Source organism: Grammomys surdaster, unplaced genomic scaffold (assembly GCF_004785775.1).
Source record: "Grammomys surdaster isolate TR1022 unplaced genomic scaffold, NIH_TR_1.0 341, whole genome shotgun sequence".
NCBI classification, from domain to species: Eukaryota; Metazoa; Chordata; class Mammalia; order Rodentia; family Muridae; genus Grammomys; species Grammomys surdaster.
In genome coordinates, this window is record NW_021604760.1 from 3,182,020 (window position 1) to 3,208,284 (window position 26,265).

Genomic DNA, 26,265 nt, shown 5'->3' on the forward strand with positions numbered 1-26,265 from the left:
AGACACTCAAATGGTCACTGTGAAGAGGATAAGAAACTGTGGAGTACCCAACCTGCAGTGGGATGTGCAAATCATATTTTCCCACAAGGCCCAGGATCTTTGAGAAGACACAGCAGAAAGATTGAGAGCCACGGGTGGGGGTGGGGTGGATAACCACGCTCTACAGACACAACAGGGCAGTTAGACTAGGAACCTGTCATACTAGTGAAACCGTGCACAAGACCTACATAAACTTAAGCCAGATGAAATCCCAGCATAGTTGAGGGTTGAGGAAAGATAAGCACGAAATCGCACCACTAAATACATTTCCCAGCATTTAACAGCTGCTAGGAAAAGGAGAGGAAGTTTCTTTAATGGTTTGACCCCTGATAAGTCAATCACAGGTCAGAGCAGGCCCCAAGAGTAGCGGCTAGGCAAACAGCTGGACTCAGTGAGAGGAGGGAGGAAAGGCAGCAGCAGCAAACTTCAATCTGTATGAGGAGAGGAGGGCTGGATCTAGGTAGAAATTTCATGGGTGGTTACGATCAAAATGCACTCGTTGTAGGAAATTTTCCAAGAATAAAATTCTTATTTTTAAAAAAGGTAAAAAAGAATGATAGAGGTTTAGGATATAATAACCCATGGTGTCTTTACTGATTCTTGCACTTACTAGTTATATATGCTTTAGAGGCTGTTTTGTGGTGGTTTTGCTGTTTTGTTTTATTTGAGATAGAATAACACATTACCTTAAGCTGGTCCTGAACTCACTGTATAGCTGAGGATGTCTTTGAACTTCTGATTTTCCTGCCTCTACCTCCTATGTGCTGGAATTACAGGCATGCAATGCCATAGCCTGTTCATCTGGCAGGAGGAACTGAATCCACAGCTTTGTAAATGCTAGGCAAAGAGCTGACCAACAGAGCTACACCCTGCCTCTATTTTGTTTTGTCAGGGTTTTATTTTATTTACTTTATTTTCTGGGAATGGCCTAACTCATAATTCTTCCTCTGTCTCCCAAGTAAGGATATTATAGGTGTGCGCCAGCTCAATCAGCTGCGTATGAACTTAGAAAGAAACTTTGCATATCATAGCCCCATATGGAAATAAGAAAAGCATGCTGCAAACCAGGAGAGAGCACTTTTAAAGCAGAGATCTAACCCAGGTGACAGGATGGGGATCCTACTGCAGCCCCTAAAGAGCCCAGATTATCTACCACCTTAAAATGAGTCTGCTCACCACAGAGGGAGACAAAATCCGCATGTTCGTGTTCACTTGCTCAGGAAATATATTTAAAAGGAAAGAAAGTGAGATCTGTTGACCTGTCTCCTCCAAGCTGCAGACAGGGCCTGCTCTTTGTTTCTCATACCCAAGGTATTACTGATGCTCACTCGCATTACAGTGGACAGCCAGCACAAGTCATAAGATGAGGCTAACATCCTTCCTTACAGAACTGTGCTCATCTTAGTAGTAAACACTTGCCAAGAAAGCCATCGCTAAAAGTGCACGTATCCCCAGATGCGGGAAAACCTCACTGGTGTCATGATTTACAGCTTCCTAGAAGTAGAGCTGCTAATGCTCAAGCCTCTACAAAGAGCTTCTACCTCACAGGGAAACCTTATCTATTATCAGAGGCTGTCACGAGTGACAACTTTTTTGCATCCTTAAGGTTGGCTATAGGGAGGCCACCATCTAAAGAAAGCCATAGGTTGGCAGCACTTGCTTATAGTCTTAAAACCCTATCCTCCTGATGGAACTGTGGGCAGGGTAGAAGCTGGACTTCAGATCATCACTCCCTGCTTCAATCTTTCCCTCGATGGGTCCTGGTATCCTGGACAAAGTCCATGCCTACCACTCTGCATTTCTTATGAACCTCAGTTAGAATTTTCCCATTGTTAAGTTTGACCCAGATGGATGAAAAACCTTTTATTCCTCTCATATAGTAGTCCTTTGCCACAGCCAGGGGTGGGTGGTGGTGGTGGGGTAGGGGTGGGGGGGTGTCTGTTACTTAGTTCCCAGCCAGATACATTCTTCTTTTCAAGACCAAGTTCAGCCATTCCTTGTCTCCCTGTCTCCCTGTCCTCTTCTAAATCAGCTAATGACATTGATGAGAAAATAGAATAGAAGTTACCAGAGAGAATAAACAAATGGTGACAAGTAGAGAAGGAGTCCGATGTTTCACAGCACTAGTGTAAGTAAAGTGTACAACAGATTATACATTCACGAACATACACATTATACATTGTATACATGTACATCCCAGAAGTAAAATTATTATACATCAATGGAAAAAAAATACAACATGGAAGGGAAAAGAACGACTTTGGCTTATGTTTTGTTTTGTTTCTTTATTCTTTCAAAGATTTAACTGTTGATTTTTAAAGAGGACATGAAGGGTAACTTAAGTAGGAAGACAGCATAGAGCCATATGTTTCAAAATTATTCTTGTAAGAAAACAACAACAACAAAAAAACACTTTTTCAAAGATAGGTGAGTAAGATGACTCTAAAAACTGTATTCTTTTCAATTTCCTAACCATTGCTGTTTATTCTGAGTCTTAGAATATATGTTTCATGAAAGAAATTAAACTGTTTACACCGGAACAATAAAAGGTTCACTAAAATACAAATGGCAGCATGGGAGCAGCAACTGGACCCTGCCAGGCTACTAGCTCTACCACGCCGTCCACACTCCCCGTACAATGCGTATTTGACAATTAGAGTTCTACTGAATCCTGATGGGCTGGTCTTTCCCCCTCATTTATTTATTTAACTGAGTATACAAAGTCATGTATTTCATTACAGCACTGATTTACTTCTTCTCTTTTGAATCTCCTATGTATCCAAGCTTGGCCAGGAACTTGAGGCAATCTTCTTGCCTCAGTCTCCCAGGGCTGCAACTCTCTCCAGCTTATTATGGTATTTTCAAACATATGGTTCTCTACTGTCTTCCTACTTAAGTTATCCTTCATATCCACTTTAAGAGCCAACAATTAAATCTTTGAAAGAATAAAAAACAAAACAAACAAAAAAACAAAGTAGTCTTGCCCAGTTCTGTTAACCCGATTTCTTCACTTACAGTAGTTCTCGAGATCTACATGTAGACACTATCACATGATCTTGTGCCCCTGCTCAAGCCCAGATTCTGAGCTCCATGGGATCAGAGACCTACTCATTTGTCCCCACAAGTGCTACCACAGTACGTAGCAAACAGTGGGAATTCTACTGTAGACACTTCAGGAATAAGTGATACATACCAAGCTGCAGCCTGTCTGCACTATTATCTAGCTATACAATTGTCATTCAATTTATAAAGCCTCCCACAACCTCACCTGTGAAATGGGTTTTGATTGGCTAACATTTTCTTTATATACTGTAGGAAGAAAAAGGTACTGACTTATGATTTAAATGTGCAATTATAGATGGATATTTTGTTTTGTTGTTGTTTCTGAGACAGCATTTCTCTGTGTAGCCCTGGGTATTCTGAAACTTGCTCTGTAGACCAGGCTGGCCTTGAACTAAGAGATTGCATGCCTGTGTTTCCTTACTACTGGGATTAAAACTGTGCACCTCCTCTCCTAGTTTATAAATGGATTTTTAAAAAGTTATGTTTGCGGCTGGAGTGATGACTCACTGGTTAGGAGAACCCGGTGCTCTTCCACAGGACCCAAGTTCAGTTCTCAGGACACACATCAGATGGCTCACAAACACCTCTAATACCAGCTCGAAGAATTCAATCCCTCTTCTTGCTTCCACAGTCACTGAGTACACAACACACACACACACACACACACACACACATACACATACACACACACACTCCTAAAAGTTATGCTGTTTAGGTTATAAGTCAGTAACTTAAAGAAAAATATCCTACAGACCTTAATAACTTAAAAATCAGTATAAAAAATTGAAAATGTTAGGTGGAAAACTTAGACAACTTTTTGCCTCATACATATTAAGCAAACAAATAGGCATACTGGCTGCAAATACACAAAGATACACAGGGAACAGAGAAATATCGAGTCTGGTGCAACCTGGGGAAAAACTTTTTTCTTCCACTGTAGGGGGGAACTAATAAAAAAACAGTATCAAGTAAATAATTAAATGTTTTAAAGACAGTATATATGGTAAGGAGCTTTTGAAAGATCATATTCTAAAAGTTCTGGACACGTGTACCTAAGACAGAAAAGCATCACTTACCACTGAGCTGTACAAATGAAGACATATGTCAAGTCTATTTACATTTCCTCTCCACCACCACCAAGTCTTATTATTTTTCATATTACGTTGCAAAGAAAATTAGGCTAGTTATTTCATGTCCTAAATTGCCCCCTAAAATGTCATCTTCTAAACCCAGAGCATGTGTGGATGAAATCTGAGTCACTTAGGAAGCAGAAGCAGGAAAACAGAATTCTTCACCTGCCTTCGCAACATGGCAGGAACTCACCAAAGTGACAACTCAGAGGTATGCAGGGTGAAGACTTTTAAATGTTCCCACCTTTAAGAACTCTTTCCTGTCTAAAGTTGCTAGCCATTTGTTTCCCTATCTACGTGCCTTGTCTAATAGTCTCAAGTCACGTTATCTTTAGTAAATGACTAATTTTATTGTTGTTCTTCCACTAATATAACAATGCAAAGATTGTTTTCTGGTTTGTTGTCATCTAGAATCCATTTTACACCAGAGCACATGGTAGAGTGCATACCAGTATCTCATGAATTAGCAGCTGAATGCATGGGCAGCATTTTAGAACATGGTTCTCAAGGTCTTCCCATCTACTTATGTCACTGACTGGATACAACTCTCCTGCACAGAGGCTATGTGGGGAAGCTGGTAGCAGGGACTAGGGAATGAGGACATGATAACAGTATCTGCCTGCAGAATCACATTCTTTAAAATATACACAAGGACAGCGGGCAGTGGTGGCACATGCCTTTAATCCCAGTACTTGGGAGGCAGAGGCAGGCGGATTTCTGAGTTCGAGGCCAGCCTTGTCTACAGGGTGAGTTCCAGGACAGCCAGGGCTACACAGAGAAACCCTGTCTCGAAAAACCAACACACACACACACACACACACACACACACACACGACATGCTTTGTGTCTCTCTCTGCTTGTTAGGCACTATTAGGATTAGGATACTGGTCTTGTGCTTTCTGTCATGGGAGCACCAGAAGGCAAGTTGTGTGATGAACTGAGCCTGGTCTGAGGCATGTTTTAAAGCCAAAGGATCTCTAAAGATCTACAGCTATATGACAAAGGAGGTTTAAAACTAATTAGAAAAACTGTGAATAGTCAAATAACTACTGAGCTTAAATGGACTATTACATGCTTTACCCCCGCTCTGAATAAAAATCTCTCAACATATTTAGATGGATTTATTAATCAACTACTGTCAGAAGATGACACGAAGTAATTAACAACTAGCTGCAAAAAGCAATGTTAATGTTACATTGTGAATCTGAGGAGAGCCTGGTCAGCCAGACAACATGGACTCTATGAGGAACTGACTTAAAATGCAGCTGAGTTAGGAAAGGAAAGAAATATTCTCCACTATCGACCTTGAGAATCCAACCCCATAAAACAATGGCCAGCAAGACAGCTCGGCATATAAAGAAAGGGGCTTCCTTATAGGCCTAAGGACACGAGTTCAATCCACAGTTCCCACAAGATGGCAGGAGAGAACCAGATCTGGAAAGTTGTCCTCTGATCTCTGCACCGTGATATGAGGCCTGATCATACACATACACACATACACAAGCACACACATACACAAACACACACACACACACACACACACACATCTAAAACAACAGCACATTCAGCAAACAATTGTGGAAGCAAAATACCACATATGCAAAGGAAGAAACAGTAAAACATCTGAACATATACTTAGTTTAAGAAATCCACATGAGTCAGATAACTCATTCTTTCTAAAAACTTACTCGTGTGTGTGTGTGTGCCCATGGAGGCCACAGGAAGGCCAAGGTCCTCTAAAGCTGAAGTTACAAGCACCCTACCTGGTGGCTGGGAACCTAACTCAGGTGCTCTGGAGCAGCAGCACAGGCTCTTAACCAACGGCCCCACTCTCCAGCCCGGAGAGAACTCACCTTAAACATTGTCTCTGAATGGAGAGTCTAAGGTGGGCTCAGTGATAAGGTCCCTGTAGGAGTGCAATAGTGTTTCTGAAACTCTGGGAATAAACAATCCTTCCTTTTCTATTATTTATTGTGAAGACCATTTAAAAGGTTCTCTATTTTAATCAGTGAAGTTCTGATTGTCAAGGATAGAAACTACAAATTACTCTGTAAGGAAAAGACAGAATCTGCCCAAATCACATAACTGCATGTGCTAGACAGCAATAGTGATTACTTCAGATAGATTAAGTCAAGAACAACAAACTCAGAAGGTCAACCATGTTTTCTGTCCCTGAACATCCAGACATTATGTTTCTCAAAACCTATTTCTATTCTAGACTGTAGAAAACCTCTCCCAAAAGTCTCCATACAACACCTGAGGAGCTGACACACTTACCTGTCACCTTCAAGGCTACTATGCCAGAGTGAAACTTGGGCTTTTGGCTTCCAGAAATGGCACCGGATTCCCCCTTCTTCCCAGCCTCATCTAACCATGTGTATCTGTTATTACTGACAGCCTCGATCACTTCTGGAACACATGTGTGATTAAGTTCTGAAGACTTTGGGTCATGCCACTTAGCTTCTTCAGCAAGAATGTAAAGAAAGCTCACCTCAACAATAAATTGGAGCAGTGCTTTCAGCCAAGTGCCTACCTTTGAGTACTTCTGTAGCTCCTCATCATCTGCAATCTGTGTGTCCAGAGTGGCTACCTAGAATTATAAGAAGATCATTTCCATATGTATGAGTGTAATTTCATTTGCTCCTTCATATTCTGAAGTTTATTTGCAAACCCAGCACACTAATGACTAATCTGAAAATCTCTACCCAGAATTTCTGAAATCCGTAAGTAGCACGCAGCAACACATTTGCCTTTCTGTATTTGCTACACTAATCTCTTCACCCTACGTCATCCACAAGTTGAACTGAAGGTGATATGTAAATTGATGTCTTGTTCTCCTTCTACATGGGCTATATTTTATTAACAGACTTAAGTCATCAATGAAGTACTTTTTCTTATAATTCGTTTCCACGGATTGTCTACCAATAAAACTCAGACTATTATTTGAACAACTCACACACATTCTATCTTTTGGTATTGAGGGATTGCTCAAACTTTCATGAAGGTATACTAGGTATATGCACTGAAACCAGTTCTAACTTCCTTATGATTCCTAATACAAGGAAAATGCTACATAAACATGCCTCAATATACTACTTAGGAATGTTGATGTAAGAACAAATTTGTACCTGTTCAGTTATGATGAAAAAATTTCCCAAATGTGTTGAAACCACAGTGAGAATGAGGAATCCATAAACATGGAGCAAATAGATATGATGGTCTAACTATGCCAACTTTACGTTCTATGACCCCTTAAATTTTAATAAAAATTCTATTGTTGGACCACCAAGATAACTAAGCAGGGGGCTAGAGAGATGACTTGGCAGTTAAAAGCATGGTTATTTTTATTTTATTTTATTTTACTTTGTTGTTTACAGAGGACCTGGGTTTGATTTCCACACCCCCATGGTGGCCTCACAACCATCTGTAACTCCAGTTACAAAGAATCTGACACTGTCTTCTGGCCTGTATGGGCACCAAGTACAGAAGTGGTTCATATATATATATATACACACTCAGTCAGGGATTTACACAGAAAATAAAATAAATATTTTTAAAAATGGATCGCCAGGAAAAACCTCTTGCTGCACAAGCCTAATAAACTGAGTGTGATCTTTAAAACAAATGCCAAGGTAGACGACACCGGACTCCTGAAAGTTGTCCTCTGATCGCTACACGTACACCCATATTCACACACACAATCATAACAGAATATTTTAAAAGTTTACTCTTGACAAACCAAGAGCATTGCCATTTTAAAATTTCAAACTGAGGTCTTAACTTCTGTAAGTCAGTCATGGAGGAGATGGTGACAGGAGGATCAGGAGGAGTTCAAGGCTAGCCTCAGCTAACAGAATTTTAGGCTGACTTACACAAGACCCTGTCTCAAATCACTACCCCCTCCTCCATGAACAAACAGATCAGCAGGACTCTGGAGGAAAGAACAATAAGAACAGTGGAATGTGTGTGTTCACTCACTCACCTGCCATTCCGAGCTTCCCCTTGTATCCCTACAACTTTAAAGGAATCACTGTAAATATCCAACTTAAATTCTCTCTCCCATCTAGCCTCCACTTCACCATGTGATATACGAAAGTCTGATATAGAGAGAATAAAACTTTCACACACGCACGCACGCACACACAAACACACACACAAAGGACAGTTAGTGAAAAGTCTGGCTAGCATACAGAAAGCCCTAAATTTGAGCTCTCATAAACGAGGCATGATAGATGATAATAGTTCATGTCTGTAATTCCACAACTGGTAGTGAAAGAAGACCACAAGTTCCAGGTTATCATTTTAGCTACACAGCAAGTTTGAGACCAGCTTAGGCTACATGAGATCCTGGATCAAAAAAGCAAAAACAAAACCCCTGTGATATAACTGGTGAGCCATGAAGTCTCTGAACATATACCACTGACTGTAGAGTGTGAGTGTCTAGTGACAGTGTTCTATGACCTGGAGAACCTGCAGCTACAGGAACTAACAGACACAGACAGGCCCAGAATAAGCAAGAAAACAACCATGTGACTTAATGACCTAAAGTTTCTCTAGTGACAGTGCCAAACATCCAAAACCAGAAATAAAGAGTCTGGCATTGATGACAGCAAAATATTAATGAGCACATACATAAGAATATGTGTCAGAGCTACATACCAAGACCTTGCCTCAAAAAAGAAAATATGAAAGACAGCAGATATTTATTGGCATGTTTGATGAACACTGATGAGATTTTTCTAACACAGTTTTCTGCTTTCAAGTGGACTCACTTGGGGAAGTGTAACCAATCCTTTACTGGCCAAATGTAATAACAGGTGAAAGGAAATCTAACGGCCGGCCTGCTGGCAGTAGAACCTCATGCCTCACCTAAATTACTTCCTGTTCTCCTAAATACATTTGATAATCATTCTTTCATTTTTCTCATAAAACTGTAAGATTCTTTGTGAAACATAGGACTAATATCCACAGCCCTTTCAGTGTACGATAAAACAAACAGGTCATAAAAGCAACCATAAAGATGCCAGCCATTTTAAGCAGCTGATTCAAGTTATAAATTTACAGGCAAGCTCTCACCCTCCTAATGTACTTCTTGTTGTTGACTTAAATGGCTTCAACATGAACCGAGTGTCTGATAATTGTAAGTGAAGTTTGTGTACAGTCCTTAATTGTTCTTATAGCTTAAAATGCTTTAAAAATTGATTGATTGCTTTAATCGGAAAAAAAGACAGGAAGAAAACAATAAAGGCAGCCTGTGCCTTCTTTGATTCTTATATTTTAAATTACTGTGTTAGGAGAATAACATGAAATGAAACTTTCTATTAAAATATATTTTTTTTAAAACATACCATTACTTCATAATCTGGGCCCAGTAGGTTTTCCCATCTGGATTTCAGCTCATTTTCTGGAGAGCCTGGGACTTTCTCTGGATATATATCTATAAGAAAAAGAATGTCGAAGCTACTGTGAGCCAAACATACTTAACTAATAAATTCTTCAATAGCAGCTCGCTCGGCTTCAGTAGGTAAAGGGGAAATGTGGAAAGAGGAAAATGTATTCATTTAAATCTGCCTGGTAAGGTAAATCAAAGTGACTTATGGGACTAATAGAAAATGTAAAACCACCTGCGCTTAAATTGTGACCGGGCTTTTGTTCAGGAATGCTTTAAAGGGAAGAGGAAGTGATGAACTAAAGTGAAATTTGAATATATAGTTTCGATGTAGATATCCTATATGCCTGGCTTAGTTTTATTTGTAGATCTTCCACAGATTTGATTTAAATGTTAATCTTTTCAGAGTAGTACCATTCTTCCTCTCCATGGGGACTGTAAGTGTGTAAGGAGCCATCACTGTAATCAACAAAACACAGAGAAGCAACACAGTGCGGCTCCCACATGCCATGACTGACAGAGAGGCTAGCCAGCTAAAACCTGATGTTCATCAGATAGAAGCTTTGGTTTTACACCAGCCTTTTGTTACTGCTTAATTACTAAGATATTTGTAGCTTTACGTGCTCCTGAGTTAATGGTGCCATTGTTGTACAGGTGAGATCATTTTAAAGGTTAAGACAGATTTGAACTGCCAGGCCTATACTCCATATAATCTTCCCCAGAGTCTCAGAGCAGCAAGCAGTCTGAAGAATACCTGACAGATAAAAGTCTAGGTACTGAAACTATCATCTGCACCTACACCCACACCAAGAGCAGAGGATGAAAAGGTCTCGGGTTGTTTTAAGTTAAGTTTCTCATTTCTGCTGTAAGACTGGACATGTCAGAGAACACTTCTCACAAGTGACACAGCCATCTGCCTACAGTCAAACGTACCCTGCAGCATCAGCCCTTTCAGCTTCAGAACTGCTCGCTCTGGCTGCACAGAATGCTTAATTACGTACTACAAATGATTAAGTTAAATAGGCTAACTTCAGAATCAGAGACTAAGACTAATGCACACTAAAGAACTTAAATTACTCTACTTACAAAAGAACATCCAGGAAATAACTACGTTAACTGATATGCTAGATTACGTTTGGGGGCAGCTAATCAAAGATTTTATTAAAACAAGTACCAAACTCACTTGGGTGGCATGTACTCCCTTACGGAAGTATGAGTTCTTACCAGTTTCCTTTTTTGTTTTTAATTTCTCAGTATTTGAGGTGAAGGAGACTGGGGGCAGGGGCGGGGGCACGGGAGAGGGGTGGTGGTCTACAAGTCACAGTACACATGTGGATGTCTGAGAACAACTTCTGTGGGGCTGGTTTTCTCCTTCCACCTACCAGGGGTTCTGGGAATTAACCTTGGGTTTCAGACTCACTGCCAGTACCTTTATCCACTATACCATCTTTCTGGCCCCTTTACCAAAATCTTTAAAAGTCTCAACAGTTTGCCTGTTCAGTTTCTTCCAGGTGTAGCTTCATATCTGCTTAGTGACTCTGAACAAAATCTGCAATGTATGGAGAGAACTCTACGCTTACACACATAGTAGTCAGAGGTAGACCAGCGGAAGGGTCACTGAAGTGAAGAAACACTGCCACTTCAATTCCCTTGGGCCTGTTTTCACCTTTTAGGCAAAAAATGAAAACAGGGACATCTATGTGTTTTAAATCAGAGCTCGAAGGCCAGAGGAAGTAGACTAATCTACTTGCAACAACTCAAGAAAACAAAACAAAAACAAACAACAAACAAAACAACACAAAAAGGCACAAAAGGCTAGGCTCATCACACAGGTGAGAAAGACTAACAGCAACAGCCAGGAGAGGTGGGCATACTTGCAAACTGAAAGTATACACATGCATGGGAAAATGCAGTGGAATTCATTTTAAAAACATGAGTACAATTCTGTGTCCACATGGTGGTGTACATGTTTAATCCCAGCACATAGAAGGCAGCAGCAGCAGCAGGCAGATCTCTTTGAGTTGAAGCCAGCCTGGTCTACACAGCAAGTTTCAGGCCACCAGGGCTACATTGTGGAATAGCACTGGGGCAGGAGGCAGGAGTGATGGGGGCAGGAGAAAAGAAAAAAAAAATGGGTAATGCAGAGGGGAAATGGAGCTAGGAGTGCTGTGAGTTCTGGGCTATCCTGGGCTATACAGTAATGCCTTTTCTCAAAAACAAGCAAAACAATGACAATAGTAATGAGGTAAAATACTACTAAGACTATTTCTAATTTCAAGATTACTTGATTTTCACCTCGTAATCCTTTGATATTTATCTTAGCTCAACTAAATTAAAAGAGTAACAGTTAATTGCACTCTAGCGGATGCAAAGGGGTCGGGAGCTCCTAAACCTTTATCTTGAGTAAGACTTTCCTAACAAAAAAGGCAAAAGCCAGCTCCTCTGGAACACAACTGTAAGAAAAATTTAAGAAGTTTCACCCAGCTGAAGACCTCTGTAGAAGGAACCAAGCTATAACTCCGATTACAGAAGGGAGTCCCAGTGACAACTGAAGTGTTAAAGTATAGTGTCAAAGGTCAAAGTTGCACACAATTCAAAAATTTAGACATAAAGCAGCCTAGTCACTAGATGCAACGTATGAAAAATTCATGTTATTAACTTTGATAAAGAGGAGACACACACACAGATAAACACACAGACAGATGATAGATAGATGATATAGATTAAGAGATCAAATATTTGCATATAAATACAATTTATATCTAAATAAGTAATCTAAGAATACTTCTTAATCTAAGCAAGAATACATAGTGATTAAAATGCTATTTAGTTATTGCATGCTAATAAATATGCTTTTGAAACACAGTTAAATAAAAATACATTTGGTGCTCTACTACCAAATAGCTTAACATTATGTTAAGATTACATTCAAAATACCCCATTTTATTTCAGTTTTGGGGGTGGAGTGTGAGGTTGGTGTTAGTACTAGGGATTGAACCTAAGGTTGGTGGTAGTACCAAGGATTGAACCTAGAGCCTCATACATGGTAGGCAAGCACTCTACAATGATAGTGCATCCCTAGAAAAACAGCCCATCTTAAACTGCTGAGTGTCTCGACAGCATGAGCTTCCATCAGATCTAAACTGCTTTTATATGAGTCACTGGTAGCTACCTGGTTGTTAGAATATTTGCAACTTTACAAAGTTCTTGATGTGATATTGCCTTTACTGCATAGGTCTAAGTCTGATTCTGTGGATACCACACCATATTAACTATAGAGAGGAAATGGTTAATAAACAAACAGGTTGAAGTACTCCGAAGTAAAGGCTTTGGGCCTACCTGGTTTTTCTAAGGCTTGGACAGTGTCCTTTTTTAGATTATCCAGTCTTTCTCCAATTTCCTCTGCTTCCATACTCAAATTAGTTTCTGGTTCCAGGGACTCAGTTAGTTCTGGTACTTTAGGTGGTTCTGCAACAGTTTCTGAAATAAGAATTGTGGCTTAAATCACTAGTCCTGTTGGGGGTGGGGGACGCATCCAAGTGAGCTTATTTCACTCCCATTTGCCCTTCCCAGGACCTCGCTGCGCGTGATGCCTTTATACGAAAGTGTTCTGTGAGGTAGTTAATCATAAAGATAGCTTGACAGTATTCAAAGAATGAGGAAGTACAGAAAATGAAAGTGAAAAGCAAGGCTAAACCTCGACAAAACAGGGAGAGATGATTTACTATAGCTTTAGAAAGGAAAAGAAATAAGAAAGCATCAAGGAGAAGGCTGTATATTCTTGCTGTTGTGGAGAGGTATTAAGCAACATACGCAAATAGGCTGGACCATCAAGCCAATGTGAACAGCCACACAAGCAACCTCAGATACTGGGGTGAGGGTGCAGATGGCGCTCTGCTTTTTCCCTAGCGGAAGCAAATAAAGATTAGCCAAATTGCCAACAAATCACTAAGTGTCTTTCAACAGAAGAAAGGCTGCACAAGCAACACTTTAGAAGAGTTTCGGGTTTTGAACAAAATAATTCCCATCATTTGAAAAGAATTTCTTAAATTTTAACATATCATTTTTAATGTGTACAGAGTTTTTGCCTTCATGTATGTATATACATCAAGTGTGGGCCTTCTGACTTCAGAGGACAGAAGAGGGTGTCAAATCTCTTAGACAGAACCAGAGTTATGAATGGTCATGAGCCATCATGTGGGTGCTGCAAACCGAATCTGGGCCCTCTGTAAGAGCACCAAGAGTTTTAATCACGAGTCATCTCTTCAGCTCTTTGTAAAAGAATTTTTATTTAAAGTACAAGGTATAGCCTGAGAGAAGACAAGTCCACCTAGGGCCACAGGGTCCAGGCAGGAACGAACCCAAGATAATCACCAGTCTGGCACTACTGGGGCAGACAGGGAGCTGGCCTGAGACAAGCACCAGTCCAGTGCCAGGAAGAATCTGGCAGGCAGACCACACTCAAGACGACCCCTGCCCAGTGTCACACTGCATGGGCAGGAAGCAACACTCCTAAGACAACCCCAGAAACCGAGACACCCTGGGAGCCACTAAGAGGAGAAAGAAAGTAAGTGGTGGAAAAATGGAAGAGAAAGGGAAGCAGAAGGATGTGGGTGGAACAATGAAGAGAGACAGAACCAGAAAATCAAGGGTAGTGAGGAACAGCCTGGTAAGAGTAGCCAGTGATGCCACCTAAGATCATGGTGACATCCTGGCCTATGCTACCACTGAGGGCCATGTCTGGGTCCATGGCCCTGTAGCAGCAGGGGTCTGTTTCCAGGTAGATATCTCTGGTCTGGGCTGCCACCCAGGACCATGTTGATGACTGAGGGCTGTGCAGAACTGGCTGATCCCTAAACTGGACATCACAGGAGAGCTGGCCCTGAGGGGCGTGAGAGCTGGAGAGCTGATCCCTCCCTTTGCCCAGAAAGCTCAGCAGAGCTGGCAACTGGAAGAGTTGTGGGTGAGCATAGTATGAGTGTGAAACAGATGGTCCTGCCACTCATCTCTTGTGCAGTGAGACATGGATGAGGAAAAGACGCCCTCCTTCCCCTTCCCCCTTCCCCCTCACCTCTTACCACTTGTAGCAGGCAAGAGAACTGGCCCCAAGGTCATCAGAGTGGAAGAGCTGGCCCTGCCCTCACCAGCTACAGCATTCAGGAGAGCAGACCCTGCACCTTGCCAGGGCAACACTGGCGTTGGGCCAGTGACTCATTGCAATGAACATTTGCAAGCAATGAAGTGTGGACAAAAGGGTATACTGTGTGATACACTACAGCTTCCACAATAAGATTTTTTTTTTCCTTTTGGGGGAGAGGCTGCAAGGATGGAGGGCAGGTATGAGGGGACAGGTATGAGTGAGATTAGTATACATGATTTGAAATTCACAAAGAACCAATAAAAAGTTAAAAAAAAAAAAAAGTACAAGCCTGCAAAGAAGTACTCAAGTTCAGGTTGTGGCATTTTAGCATCTAAGATTAATCCCTTCAGAAAAGAAGAAGAAAAAAGCACAGGGCAGGGATAAGAGGCTCTTCTACACTCAGAAGCCAGAGTCAACACACATGGGATACATGGTTTAGGAAGGATTTTAAGGGAGGAGTCAAAAGGAATAGGAAGAGAACATACAAATGACATTTTAGAGCAACTGGGAAATGTATGTGTGTGTTGTGTGGATGTGTGTGGTGTGTCTGTCTGTCTGGGAACGTGCACATACGATCTGTGTGTTGGTGTGCCTGCACACAGAGCCTAAGGAGGACTGCAGTGTCCTGCTGCATCTCTCTCACCTTACTTTTTTGAGGTAGTATTTCTTGAGAAACCTGGAGCTAGGCTGGCAGTCAAGAAACGACAGCAATCCTCCTGTCTCTGTCCCTCACAGTGCTGGTTTACAAGCACATATACAGCCATGCTCAGTTTCTCTTGCATGGATCTGGGGCACTTGAATCAGGTCTTCATGCTTATACAACAAGCATTCTTACCCTCTGATCCACAGAGTGATCTCCTTGGCATCACCAACTGGGAAATCTTAGGTACAAAGTATGTGATATTAGATATTACTATTACTTCTCTTGGTTATAATATTATGATTGTTTACGAAAACATCCTTATCTTTGGGGCTGCTACACCACTCACTGTAAAATGATTCAGAAGAAATATGGGAAGATGACAACTGTCAGATATAAGTGAAGGTGAGTGGGTGTTCACTCTGCTCTGTTCTTTCTCTATATGCTTGAAATGTTTCAATTACAAAGAGTTCAAACATAAAACCAATTAAACTCCTGTGACGGTAACCTGAGACTTTAAAACCACTCACAGCATATATTTTAGCTCATTAATCATCTGACGCCATAAATAAATGCATACATAGCACTAGGATGGGAAATGTCTATCATTAATTGAAGCATTATTTATTTATAATAACCAAGACAGGGACACAGCGTCAGTGAACACTTAGCATAAATACATAAATGAAGTGCACATATACAAACAATAAATATTATTGATTCTTTCAAAGGAAGTCTAATCGGTTGCTAGGCGTGGATGGTGTAGAGGATACTATGTGAAGTAAAATTAGTCAGGAGAGAAGGGCAAACACAGCATGGCCCTACCCTTGTGCCTTTTGCAGAGTCAAACTCAAAGAAACAGGAAAATGATAGCCGCCAAGGAGGAGAGACTCAAGTTAGTGACATGAAGTTTCCATCACAAAACATAGGGAAGTTCTACAGATAGGCTAGTCAATAAGGTACACACACAGCACCAGAGAATACACACGATAATTATAAAGGGTAATCTTTTGTTTTGTTTTCTTTGGTTTGGCTTGGTTTTTTAAGACAAGATCCCTCTGCATAGCTCTAACTGTCCTGGAACTCACTATGTAGACCTCGATGGTCTCAAACTCAAGAGATCCACCTGCCTTCTGAGGGCTAGAATTAAAGGTGAATGCCATCATGCCTAGCTTGGTTTCCTTTTTAAGACAGGATCTCACTATGTACCCCTTGCTGGTCTAGAACTTGCTATGTAGGTGATGCTGGCCTTGAACTCACAGTGATCCACTTGCCTCTGAATGCTAAGATCCAAAGTGTGGACCACACACACAGTGTAAAAATTACTCTAGGCTGGTAACCTGATGGGATTTGAAACAATTAAGAAAGGAATCTCTAGCCAAGTGGTAGTGGCACATGTCTTTAATCCTAACACTAGGGAAGCAGAAACAGGCAGGTCTCTGTGAAGTCTAGGCTAGCCTGGTCCACAGAGAAAACCCTTTACCAAAAACCAAAAAATAAAAAAAATAAATAAAAAGGAATCCCTGGTTATTCATGTACTGTGACTGACAATGACCTCAGTCCTTCCTTTCTAAACCTGTTTCTTGGTGTGTATTTGGTCACGGCAATGAGAAAAGCAACTAGTATAGTATTTTCTTTTGAGATTTATTTATTTATTTAATGTGTACAAGTGATTTGACTGGATGTACATATGCACACTGGGTGCCTGCCTGGTGCCTAGAGGTCAGAAAAGAACACTCTGACCCCTTGGAACCTGAGTTTGTTTGTTTACTTTCTGAGACAATGCCTCACTATTTTACCCTGACGGGACTGGAACCTGCTATGTAGACCAGGATGGACTCAAACTCACAGAGATTTGCCGAGCTCTGTTTCCTGAGATTAAAGCTATGCATCATGACCATGCCTAGTGAAACTGGAGTTAATAGTCGTTTGTTTTCTAATGCCAATTAGAGGGGCTGGAGTGATGGGTCAGTACAGCACTCACTGGCTGCTCTTCCAGAGGACCTGGGTTTCATTTCCAGCTCTCACATGGCATCTTAAAACTGTCTGTAACTCCAGTTCCAAGAATCCAATGGCCTCCCTCTTCTGACCTCCATAGGCACCTAGCACATATGTCATGCACAGATATACATGCAAACAAAAATACTCAAAGAAAATAAAAATAATTTAAATTATAAAATGCCAATCAGAGCTCCTGAGAAAGCAGAGGAACATGTACCATCAGAATGTTAACAACACAGCAGTGTGACTGTGTGCCGCAAAGACCAACTAGTGTCCAGCAAGATGGCTCCGCTAGTAAAGGCACTTGCTGCCAAGACTGATGGCCTTAGTCAATCTCCAGAACCAATATGGTGGAAAGGGAAAACTGTCCCCCAAAAGAGGTCCTCTGATATCCAAAAAATTGTGTATTTTTCTGCAATGAAGATTTGTTATTTGTTATTGATAACAAACATTATTTTTAATAAAAATGTTCTTGATAAAAATTTGTTTTATTTTTCTCAACATACTTAAAAGGCAAACCAAAAGACAACTAGGGTAAAACTCATCATTAAAATCAATCTGAGATCTGAAGCTTAAGAAATGTCAAGGTAAAATACAAATGAAGGGTCCTAGATCAAAAAATGATTTCTCTCTCCATTTAGAGAGCTCTGGGCTCAGGCGGTCAGTGCTTGCTTCCTGTCATTTAGGTAGGTGCATGAATTGCTGACAGGAAATGCCTCTGCAAGGCAGACAGCTGACTCACCTGTTCACTACTGCACTACCCGAGAGAAGCACAGTTTCCTACTCAAACTCCCAGACCAATCTTCAAACCCTGGCTGTTCCTCCAAACCCAACTCCATGGAGAAGAGACGGACAGGAGCATTAATTACCTCTGTTTGAAGGCTGTTCAAATGGCAAAGCAGATAAAGATGTTTTCCTTCGAACTAGGGTCAGGTGCACCACCTGCCCCGCATTCCGCAACACTTCAACAACATCCTGATTAGCAAAGCCCTGAATATTGACACCATCCACCTATGAGATCAAGAGACAAAGCAGAGTTTCAAGTAAACTACCACCATTTTCGTTTTGGTTTTTGAAAGAGGGTCTCACTATGTAGTGCAGAGAGGATGACTCAGTTGATAGCCCAGGCTGACCTCAGATTCACAGCCTCTTGAATGGTAGGATTAGAGGTTGAGCTATCCATCATGCCTCTCAGCTACTCCAATTTTTAGCTCCGCCAGTGCTGAATAAAATGGGGTAACGAATTTTATTCCCCCTGAATAATGCATATTAGACCAGAAAGTAGTTTGAATAAGAATAAAAAACTAGCTCTGCTGATAAACTTACATGTAAATTAAAAAATAAATTCGATATTATAATCTTATATTCTTAAGTCACATATTTTAAGTATCAGCCTGACAGAGGCAAAGGGATATTATTAATTTATAATGATATTTAAAATCTTAAAAATTTAAAAAGCTATAAAATCTAGTTAATTGTTACATATTATTCTCAAAATAAAACAAAAATTAATTACTAATATTGAGGTGTTATCCCTGTATGGTATTATTCTGTGATATTTTCCATAGAAGCACACTCATTTCCCATCATTGGGGCTTCTAATGTTCTGAAAAATGTATGTGCAAGAAGCCAGGCAGGCCAGACCATTGCTTTAGACTTCCTCCAGAATGCAATGCTTCTACTGGCCTCCAGACCCTACAAATCATCAACTGGCATTTCCAAAAGCCAGTATTCCTCAGATGGACTCTGATCACCATCCGGTTCTGTCTATGTCAGTGTGGAACATGTGTATAACATGAACAAATAGCAAAGCACGGAGACATTTACTACTAATAGGGGAGACTAATTTTAACTAGCAAAAGGTTATATTCTCAAATACATAAAGTATTTCAATTTTTGGTGGACTCAAATTATTCTAAGTAGAAAAAGCAGCAAGCAGAACTGGTAAATAGATTCTTCACTATATGTAAAATGGATAAATGCCCAGACTCTTTAAAAAGTATTTCCCAGGGGACATAAAACATCTTTCAGATACATTTTCATGCATACATTTATTTATTTAAGTAAATGTACAATTTTTTTCTATAAATATGTTTAGTGGACTGCTTCTTGTTTGACTAGAAAACAATCATATAAAAGCCTAAATCAATGTGATACACTGCAGTAATAAAGTTGATTTTTTAAAACCTTATGAGCTAGGCATGGTGGAGCACATCTTTAATTCCAGCACTTGAGAGGCAGAGGCAGGTGGTCTCTGAATTCAAGGACAGCCTGGTCTACATACTGAGTTCTAGATCAGCCAAGGCTATACAGTAAGACCCTGTCTCAAAATATATATAAAAGCATAAACTAAAACAAACAAACAAATATTATAAAATTAAACTAAGCCATCTCATCTTCTTCTCTGGTATATGATAGAAAATAGAAACGTTTCTCTAACCTGTGTCAAATGTACACTAGAAAGTCATTACTTACAGCCACAATTTTATCATTCACTTGAATTTGGCCATTGTGGTATGCAGCACTGCCTGGGATTATACTTTTCACATAGATTCCTGAAGCTTCCCCTGAAGGTGCATAGACACACAGAAAAAGGAAGAAAGCTAAAATTAGGACTTGATTACAAAATTCTATCAAGAGGTTAATTAGCAAAAGAGGCTGACTAGAGACTTCATAAATACTGTTTTGAACACACACAGGGAAATTGATGGATTATTTCAAACTGTCACCATCACAAGTGACCTGAATTAAAAGTGAGTTGACTGATGACTACCCTTCTGGAAAAATAATCAGTAATGGAACCTGGGAGAATGCATGTCTCTCTAAGCTGGCTCTGCAGGGCCAGATGAACCCTGGTGAGCTCTGCTCGCACTGCCAGCCGGCTCAGCGGAAGCGCCCATCGTTTGTCACCAGCATCGTGACGAGACTCACACATACTCCTGTCTCTATTTAGTTTAGTGCTCATGTATGTCATCCAGGTTAAAAAAAAAAAAGCACATGTGGTCTTTCAAAATTGGGGCAGGGATGGCCTGGCATCTGAGTTCAATCATAGCAACACACATACAGGTGGGAAGAACCAACTCCACAGAGTGGCCCTCCAACCTCTACATGGGAAGTCTACAGGCACACAACCCTGTACACATACAATAATTTTAAAAAGTAGAATGAGCTCAGCAACATTAAACAATCCATACACTGTAAAATTAAATATTTAATCACAAATAGCCATAAAAATTATAACTATATAAAAAGTAAATCCCCAAGGGAAACTGAGAAATTAAAAAACTACCTCTTAATGATTTTTTATTACGTTCCCACTGCCAGCATCATACAGCACATCCTGAATGACACCCCAAGTCTTCAATAACAGGAAAACACCCAGGCGGCCATTTCACCTACCGAGTGCTTTCCTGACTCAGCCTTTCTTGCCTTGTGTCTAATCCCCTCCTTTCTCATTACTAGCTCTCATGCTTCTTTCTGAATTCTCCTGTCAACTTCAGTCTTTCATCTGTCATGTCAGGACAGCTGTTTGCTTCTCTACTAAAACATGTATTTTCAGTTATCTTTAAACAATTAAAATGTTCTTATACTTTAGTCACACTCCCGGAATAGACTTTTTTGTTTGCTTTGGTTTCTAAGATGAAGGTTCCCTGTGTTGCCCAGGATGGCCTCACACTTGTGAACTCCCGTGACCATCCACTCAGCTGCTACAGTGACATTACAGGAGCATGCCACCACTCTCAATCAACCCCCAGCATCAAAAACGCAACAATAAATGCAACAAGGTACAAGTTACTTGTATGCATGGTTTTAAAACCTGTTGACTTTTAAATATCTCATTTTTTAATTCACTTGCTCATCCTCCCCAAAACACCCCAGCCCACGAGGGTTTTGAGGGTAAATAAGTAAAAGGTTCCTTTCTGCACTCAGTAACACAAACATTAATTTTTCTCTCATTTATTAACTTCCACTTAGGCACTGAGTCATGTGTTTAGGAACTCAGCCACAAGTCCTGTAACCAGGCAGAGGACAGGGATAATGACTCAACATGTGTGGTGCAACATTAGTTTTTATGTTTATACTCAGCTTTTAAGGGACTTATTTGAATTCTGATCCTAAAAAGCGGTGATGCATAGAAAAATCAAACTTTTGAAATTAGATACTTAGTTAGGCTAAAGTAGCACAGAGTAGTCTGATGTGCGTTCCCCTCAGGACTGTGAATACTCTTAATCTCTCCACCTGCTCCATGCATGATGACAATTCCCTTTTAAACAATTAACTCTATATTTGCTATTTTTCAGAAAAACTAAACTACTTTATAACTAAATTATAAATAAATTTTCATGTAACTACCAAATATTTTGTAAAGGTTCACTTTATTTAACCTAGTAATTTTTTAATAGCCAAGAGAAAACCAACAAAGTTACTGCTAACTTTCAGGTAATGGCTGAAAACATTTTATTCAGATACTTGAATTATGTATTCTCACACCACTCTCCCCTTATATAAAAGGAAAAAAGATTCTAACAAAATGTTTATTCTATCTTACTTTTCTCATGATTAAACACAAAATAATACATTTTGAGCATTCACAATATACAGCATATGCAGTGATTAACTTACTTAATCCCAGACATAGTACTATATAATATGTTAACAATCACACAGTATTCAAAACAGAACTATTTTAGAAGCAAAGGAAAGTGAAGTGAAAATGGTACAAACTGGACTGCGTGTTAAAATTCCTTTGGTACTGACCATAAAGCTAGCTGTTAAACCACTGACACAAAAATGTGGCTCTAATCACTGGAAAGTAACTGCTTGCTATTATAGATTCATGGTTTACTGTGAGTTTTAAATTAAAGTCTTCAGGTACTTAATTTTATTATGTAGAAACTTTAACATCCTTTATAATTATCCCAAATATGAAGTAGAAATGATTCATTTACCTGGATGAGCTGTTCCAACATAGCCAACAATTCTAATCCCAAGACTCTGTCCATCTTTTTTGACAAGTTCAACATCGTAAGTTTCAAAAAGAGAACTGTCCTGTAGGGAAATAACACATGTATAGTTACATTTTCAGTTGCATATTCTGTAGATGGTCAATCTGTGCAGCCAGTTTGCCAAGTTTCTTCTGTCACATACTGAATGTTAAGACGGTTCTCATGACTCCTGGTCTCTGGACCACCTGTGCTTATAAAATCCATGACAAGGGGAGATCATTCACGGGAGCCTAACCTAATACAGAACCTCCTAAAAGCAGAGTTTGCTCCTACTGGTAACAGAAAGAGAAAAGAAAAACATTTTAAACAGAGGAGATCAACTTGTAGTTTGAAGGTAGAGCGGTCATACAAGAAAGATAGGAACAAGGGGACCATAAGGGTCGGTCCCTTGAAAGATATCTGGCTGGAGGCCAACAAAAAAAGGCCATCCATCCGACAGCACAGAACTGCATTCTTCCACCAACTTGAACAGGCTCACAAGCCCAGATGTCAAGAACAGAGCCCAGATGAACCAACACCTTCACTTCCCCTTACAAGAAACTAAGCAAAAAGCCCAGCCAAGCTCATGCTGAATTCTGACCTACACAATTGCAAACTAACAAAAGGTACTGCTTCAGCTGCTAAATGTGTAACAACTTGTAACATAACACTAGAAAATTAATACAGCCATTTAGAAAAACCTCAGACTGTATTTCCTGAAAGAATCATATGTCTAACAATAAAATTTAGAAGCCAAGGAAAAGGCTAGGTATTATATATAATACTTTTTCAATTTCAAGCATCAGCATTAGAAACTAAACAACAGAGAGAGTGAAGTCCCATATATCACAGAGCCTCATGTCCCTTCAATGGATGAAAAGACTTCAGTGAGGTACAGTAATGTAGGAAACAAAAATCAGTTATCACTACAACCTGGAGAAATGAAACAAAGTAACTTCTATTATCATAGATAGAAAATTCCTTTTCAAATGGTTTCCAATAGGGATGGGCAACTTTTCAAAAGACCTTAGTGATATCTCTGAAGAAAAATTTTTGCTTTACATTTGTTACTAACAGAGACTGTCTCTTCCTGCTTTTATTCATGGGGAAGAGAAGTCAAGAAGGGAATGGGAAGATGGTTCAGTCAGCAAAGCAATTGCTATGCAAATGTGAGGAACAAAGTTCATAACTTTAGTGCCAGACGTTAGAAGCCAGGCAATGGTAGCATATACCAGGAATCTCAACTCTGGGGAGACAGACACAGGATCCCAGGGGATTGCTGGCCATCCATTCTTGTTGAAATGGCAGGCTCTCAACTCTGTGAGAGATTCTGTCTCAAAAATAAGAAGAGAGTGATAGAGGAAGACAATGATATCTGGCTTTAAGGTACATCACACACACACACCACCACACCAAAAAGGAGTGAAAGAGAGAGAGAGAGAGAGAGAGAGAGAGCGAGAGAGAGAGAGAGAGAGAGAGAGAGAGACATGTCTAATATTCATATAGGTTCTCCTCTGCTTCACATATGAGCACTGAAGTGTGACTTAGGCTAGTACGGTCATCCAGCTGAAGGAATTTCTTATCTTGCATTGTATCATAGGTAGCATGTGATGTAAGAAGAATGGTTTCTATACTCACAGAATCAAGGGTTCTTGTGGTTACAACAGGTAGGGCAACAGGTAAGGAGACAGGGGTAGGAGGTGTTACTGCGATTTCACCAACAGGGTCTCTGGCCACCAGCATCCTCACTGAATTCCCACAGTTCCTTAGCACTTGAGCAACTTGTTCACTGGTCATTCCTTGCACATTTGTACCACCAATCTTCAAGATATGATCCCCTGTCTGCAGTCTTCCATCCTTTAATCCAAGAAAGCAGAATTACTCAGAGAAATCAACAATTTAGCTTAACTGCTTAATAATAAAAATAAATAAGACTTTGAATTCTGGCAAAATGACTGACAAAGTCAGTTGAAATACCCAACAAACATAACATTTCTACTGATCTACTCAGCTGGCAAAAGATGAAGTAATTTCTTGCAGAATGCAAAATATTGAAGGGTCTAAAGTCAAGTAAGGTACCAGAACTCTAAAATGGATATCTGCCCAAGGGTTTAATTTATGCCTAATAGCTTTGATCCAGAGTATAATGACCATGAAGGCAAGGAAGAGATCAAAAGCTGGAGACTTCCAGAATGAAAGGTTCTGAGGACCCCCTGAGGCCAGATAGTAAGCAGCATGACTGGGGAACAGAAAGTTGTCAGCATAGCCTAGCAACAGACAGATGTGCGAGTCGTTTCCATGTCTGGGAAGCAAAGTGAGCAAAGAAATGGCATCACCTGACTACTAGATGTTCTCAGATCTCTCCAGCTCCTCTGCTTGAAATGGACCTGAAGGGGACAATCCAAGCAGAGAGGGAAGCTTCGAGGCTCTAACAACTACCTTGAGATCAGTAGCATGGACAAAGTTAGCAGTGTCAAATTTGGAAGGGAGAGTTACATGCATTTTCCAAGAACTGTCAACAGGATTGGCTGATAACTTCCACATGGGATGTCAAGGAGAGGGAGAAGGAGGCAGAAGCCCAACATCTTATCCAAAGCCACTAGAGAAGAACAGACTTATCATGAACTGAGCTAAAGCAAGTGAGTGGGAATAGAAATATAGGTGAGATTTGGAGATGATCAGTCTAAACTGCCCATCAACACCAAGTAGGAACATCAGGTAGATAGCTGGATCTACTGGGCTGGAGCTCAGGAGAGAAATCAAAAGCACACACCCAAATCAGAGCACATGAGCATTACATGAGAGGTAGTCTTAATTCTGAGTGAATTTCAGGCAAGTTCATCTAAAGCTGGATAATAAGTATATTGTTAGCTATGACTATTATTTTAAATGCATACATTTTTGTGTGTATGTTGTACCACAAAAAGTTTAAGATATAATTCATGAAAATATGTACCAGTTAAAATTATTTAAAGAGTCCCCTCTTTGTGAAAATTCTGCAACAGCTGATCCATCTGCATTTTACCTAAGTTTGTTTAATCAATAAATCTGAATACTATATAATTACCTTTACTACTATATAATAAAGATACTAGAACATAAACAATGATGGTCTAAAAAATATACATGCATACAAAGTACCTTATAGGTTAAAATAACGTCTATGGCCAAATGTGGTAGCATATCCCTATGATCCAAGCATATGGAAGCAGGGAGACAGCCTGAATCACACAAAAAATTTGAAACTAGCCTATACTATATAGTGAGACAATTTTTTTTTTCAGAAAAACCAAAAAGAAACCCAGCAGTGGTGACAGAGGTCTTTAATCCTAGACCTTGGGAGGTAGAGACAGATGGATCTCTGAGTTCAAGACCAACCTGGTCTATAGAGTGAGTCTGAGGACAGCCAGGAAAACACAAAAACTTTGTCTAGAAAAACAAAATAACAAACAAAATGAAATAAAATTGAAAAAGGAGAAGGAGAAAGAGAAAAGTAGGGAGAGAATTAGTTAATTCAATCTTGTTCAAAGAGTAACTTAAATTTAAAACAAGAAAATTGAGGTTTAAAAGATTGTCTGGCCTGGTTTGGTCATGAATGTCTTTAATCCTGGCATTCAGGAGGCAAACACAGGAGAATCTCTGAATTCAAGGCTAAGTCTGGTCTATACAGGGAAGGCCAGGCGAATACTATATGGTAAGATGCTGTTTCTCAAAGGAAAAAAAAAGAAAAAGGAGGACTACCGGGCAGTGGTGGTGCATGCCTTTAATCCCAACACTTGAGAGGCAGAGGCAGGTGGATTTCTGAGTTCGAGGCCAGCCTGGTCTACAGAGTGAGTTCCAAGACAGCCAGGACTACACAGAGAAACCCTGTCTCGAAA

At 40.1% G+C, this 26,265-nt stretch overlaps 1 protein-coding gene across 1 annotated transcript in view; it reads right to left on the reverse strand.

Moving 5' to 3' along the window:
• Positions 1-26,265, reverse strand: part of Patj (PATJ crumbs cell polarity complex component) — a 299,188-nt gene that overhangs the window by 246,733 nt on the left and 26,190 nt on the right. The window contains exons 8-14 of the mRNA XM_028778758.1: positions 24,026-24,244; positions 22,352-22,451; positions 19,878-19,969; positions 18,272-18,413; positions 12,961-13,101; positions 9,581-9,669; positions 6,766-6,822 (exon numbers count right to left, since the gene is read on the reverse strand). Of these exons, the coding sequence (XP_028634591.1) occupies positions 6,766-6,822; positions 9,581-9,669; positions 12,961-13,101; positions 18,272-18,413; positions 19,878-19,969; positions 22,352-22,451; positions 24,026-24,244 (840 nt within the window). The remainder of the gene's footprint in view (positions 1-6,765; positions 6,823-9,580; positions 9,670-12,960; positions 13,102-18,271; positions 18,414-19,877; positions 19,970-22,351; positions 22,452-24,025; positions 24,245-26,265) is intronic.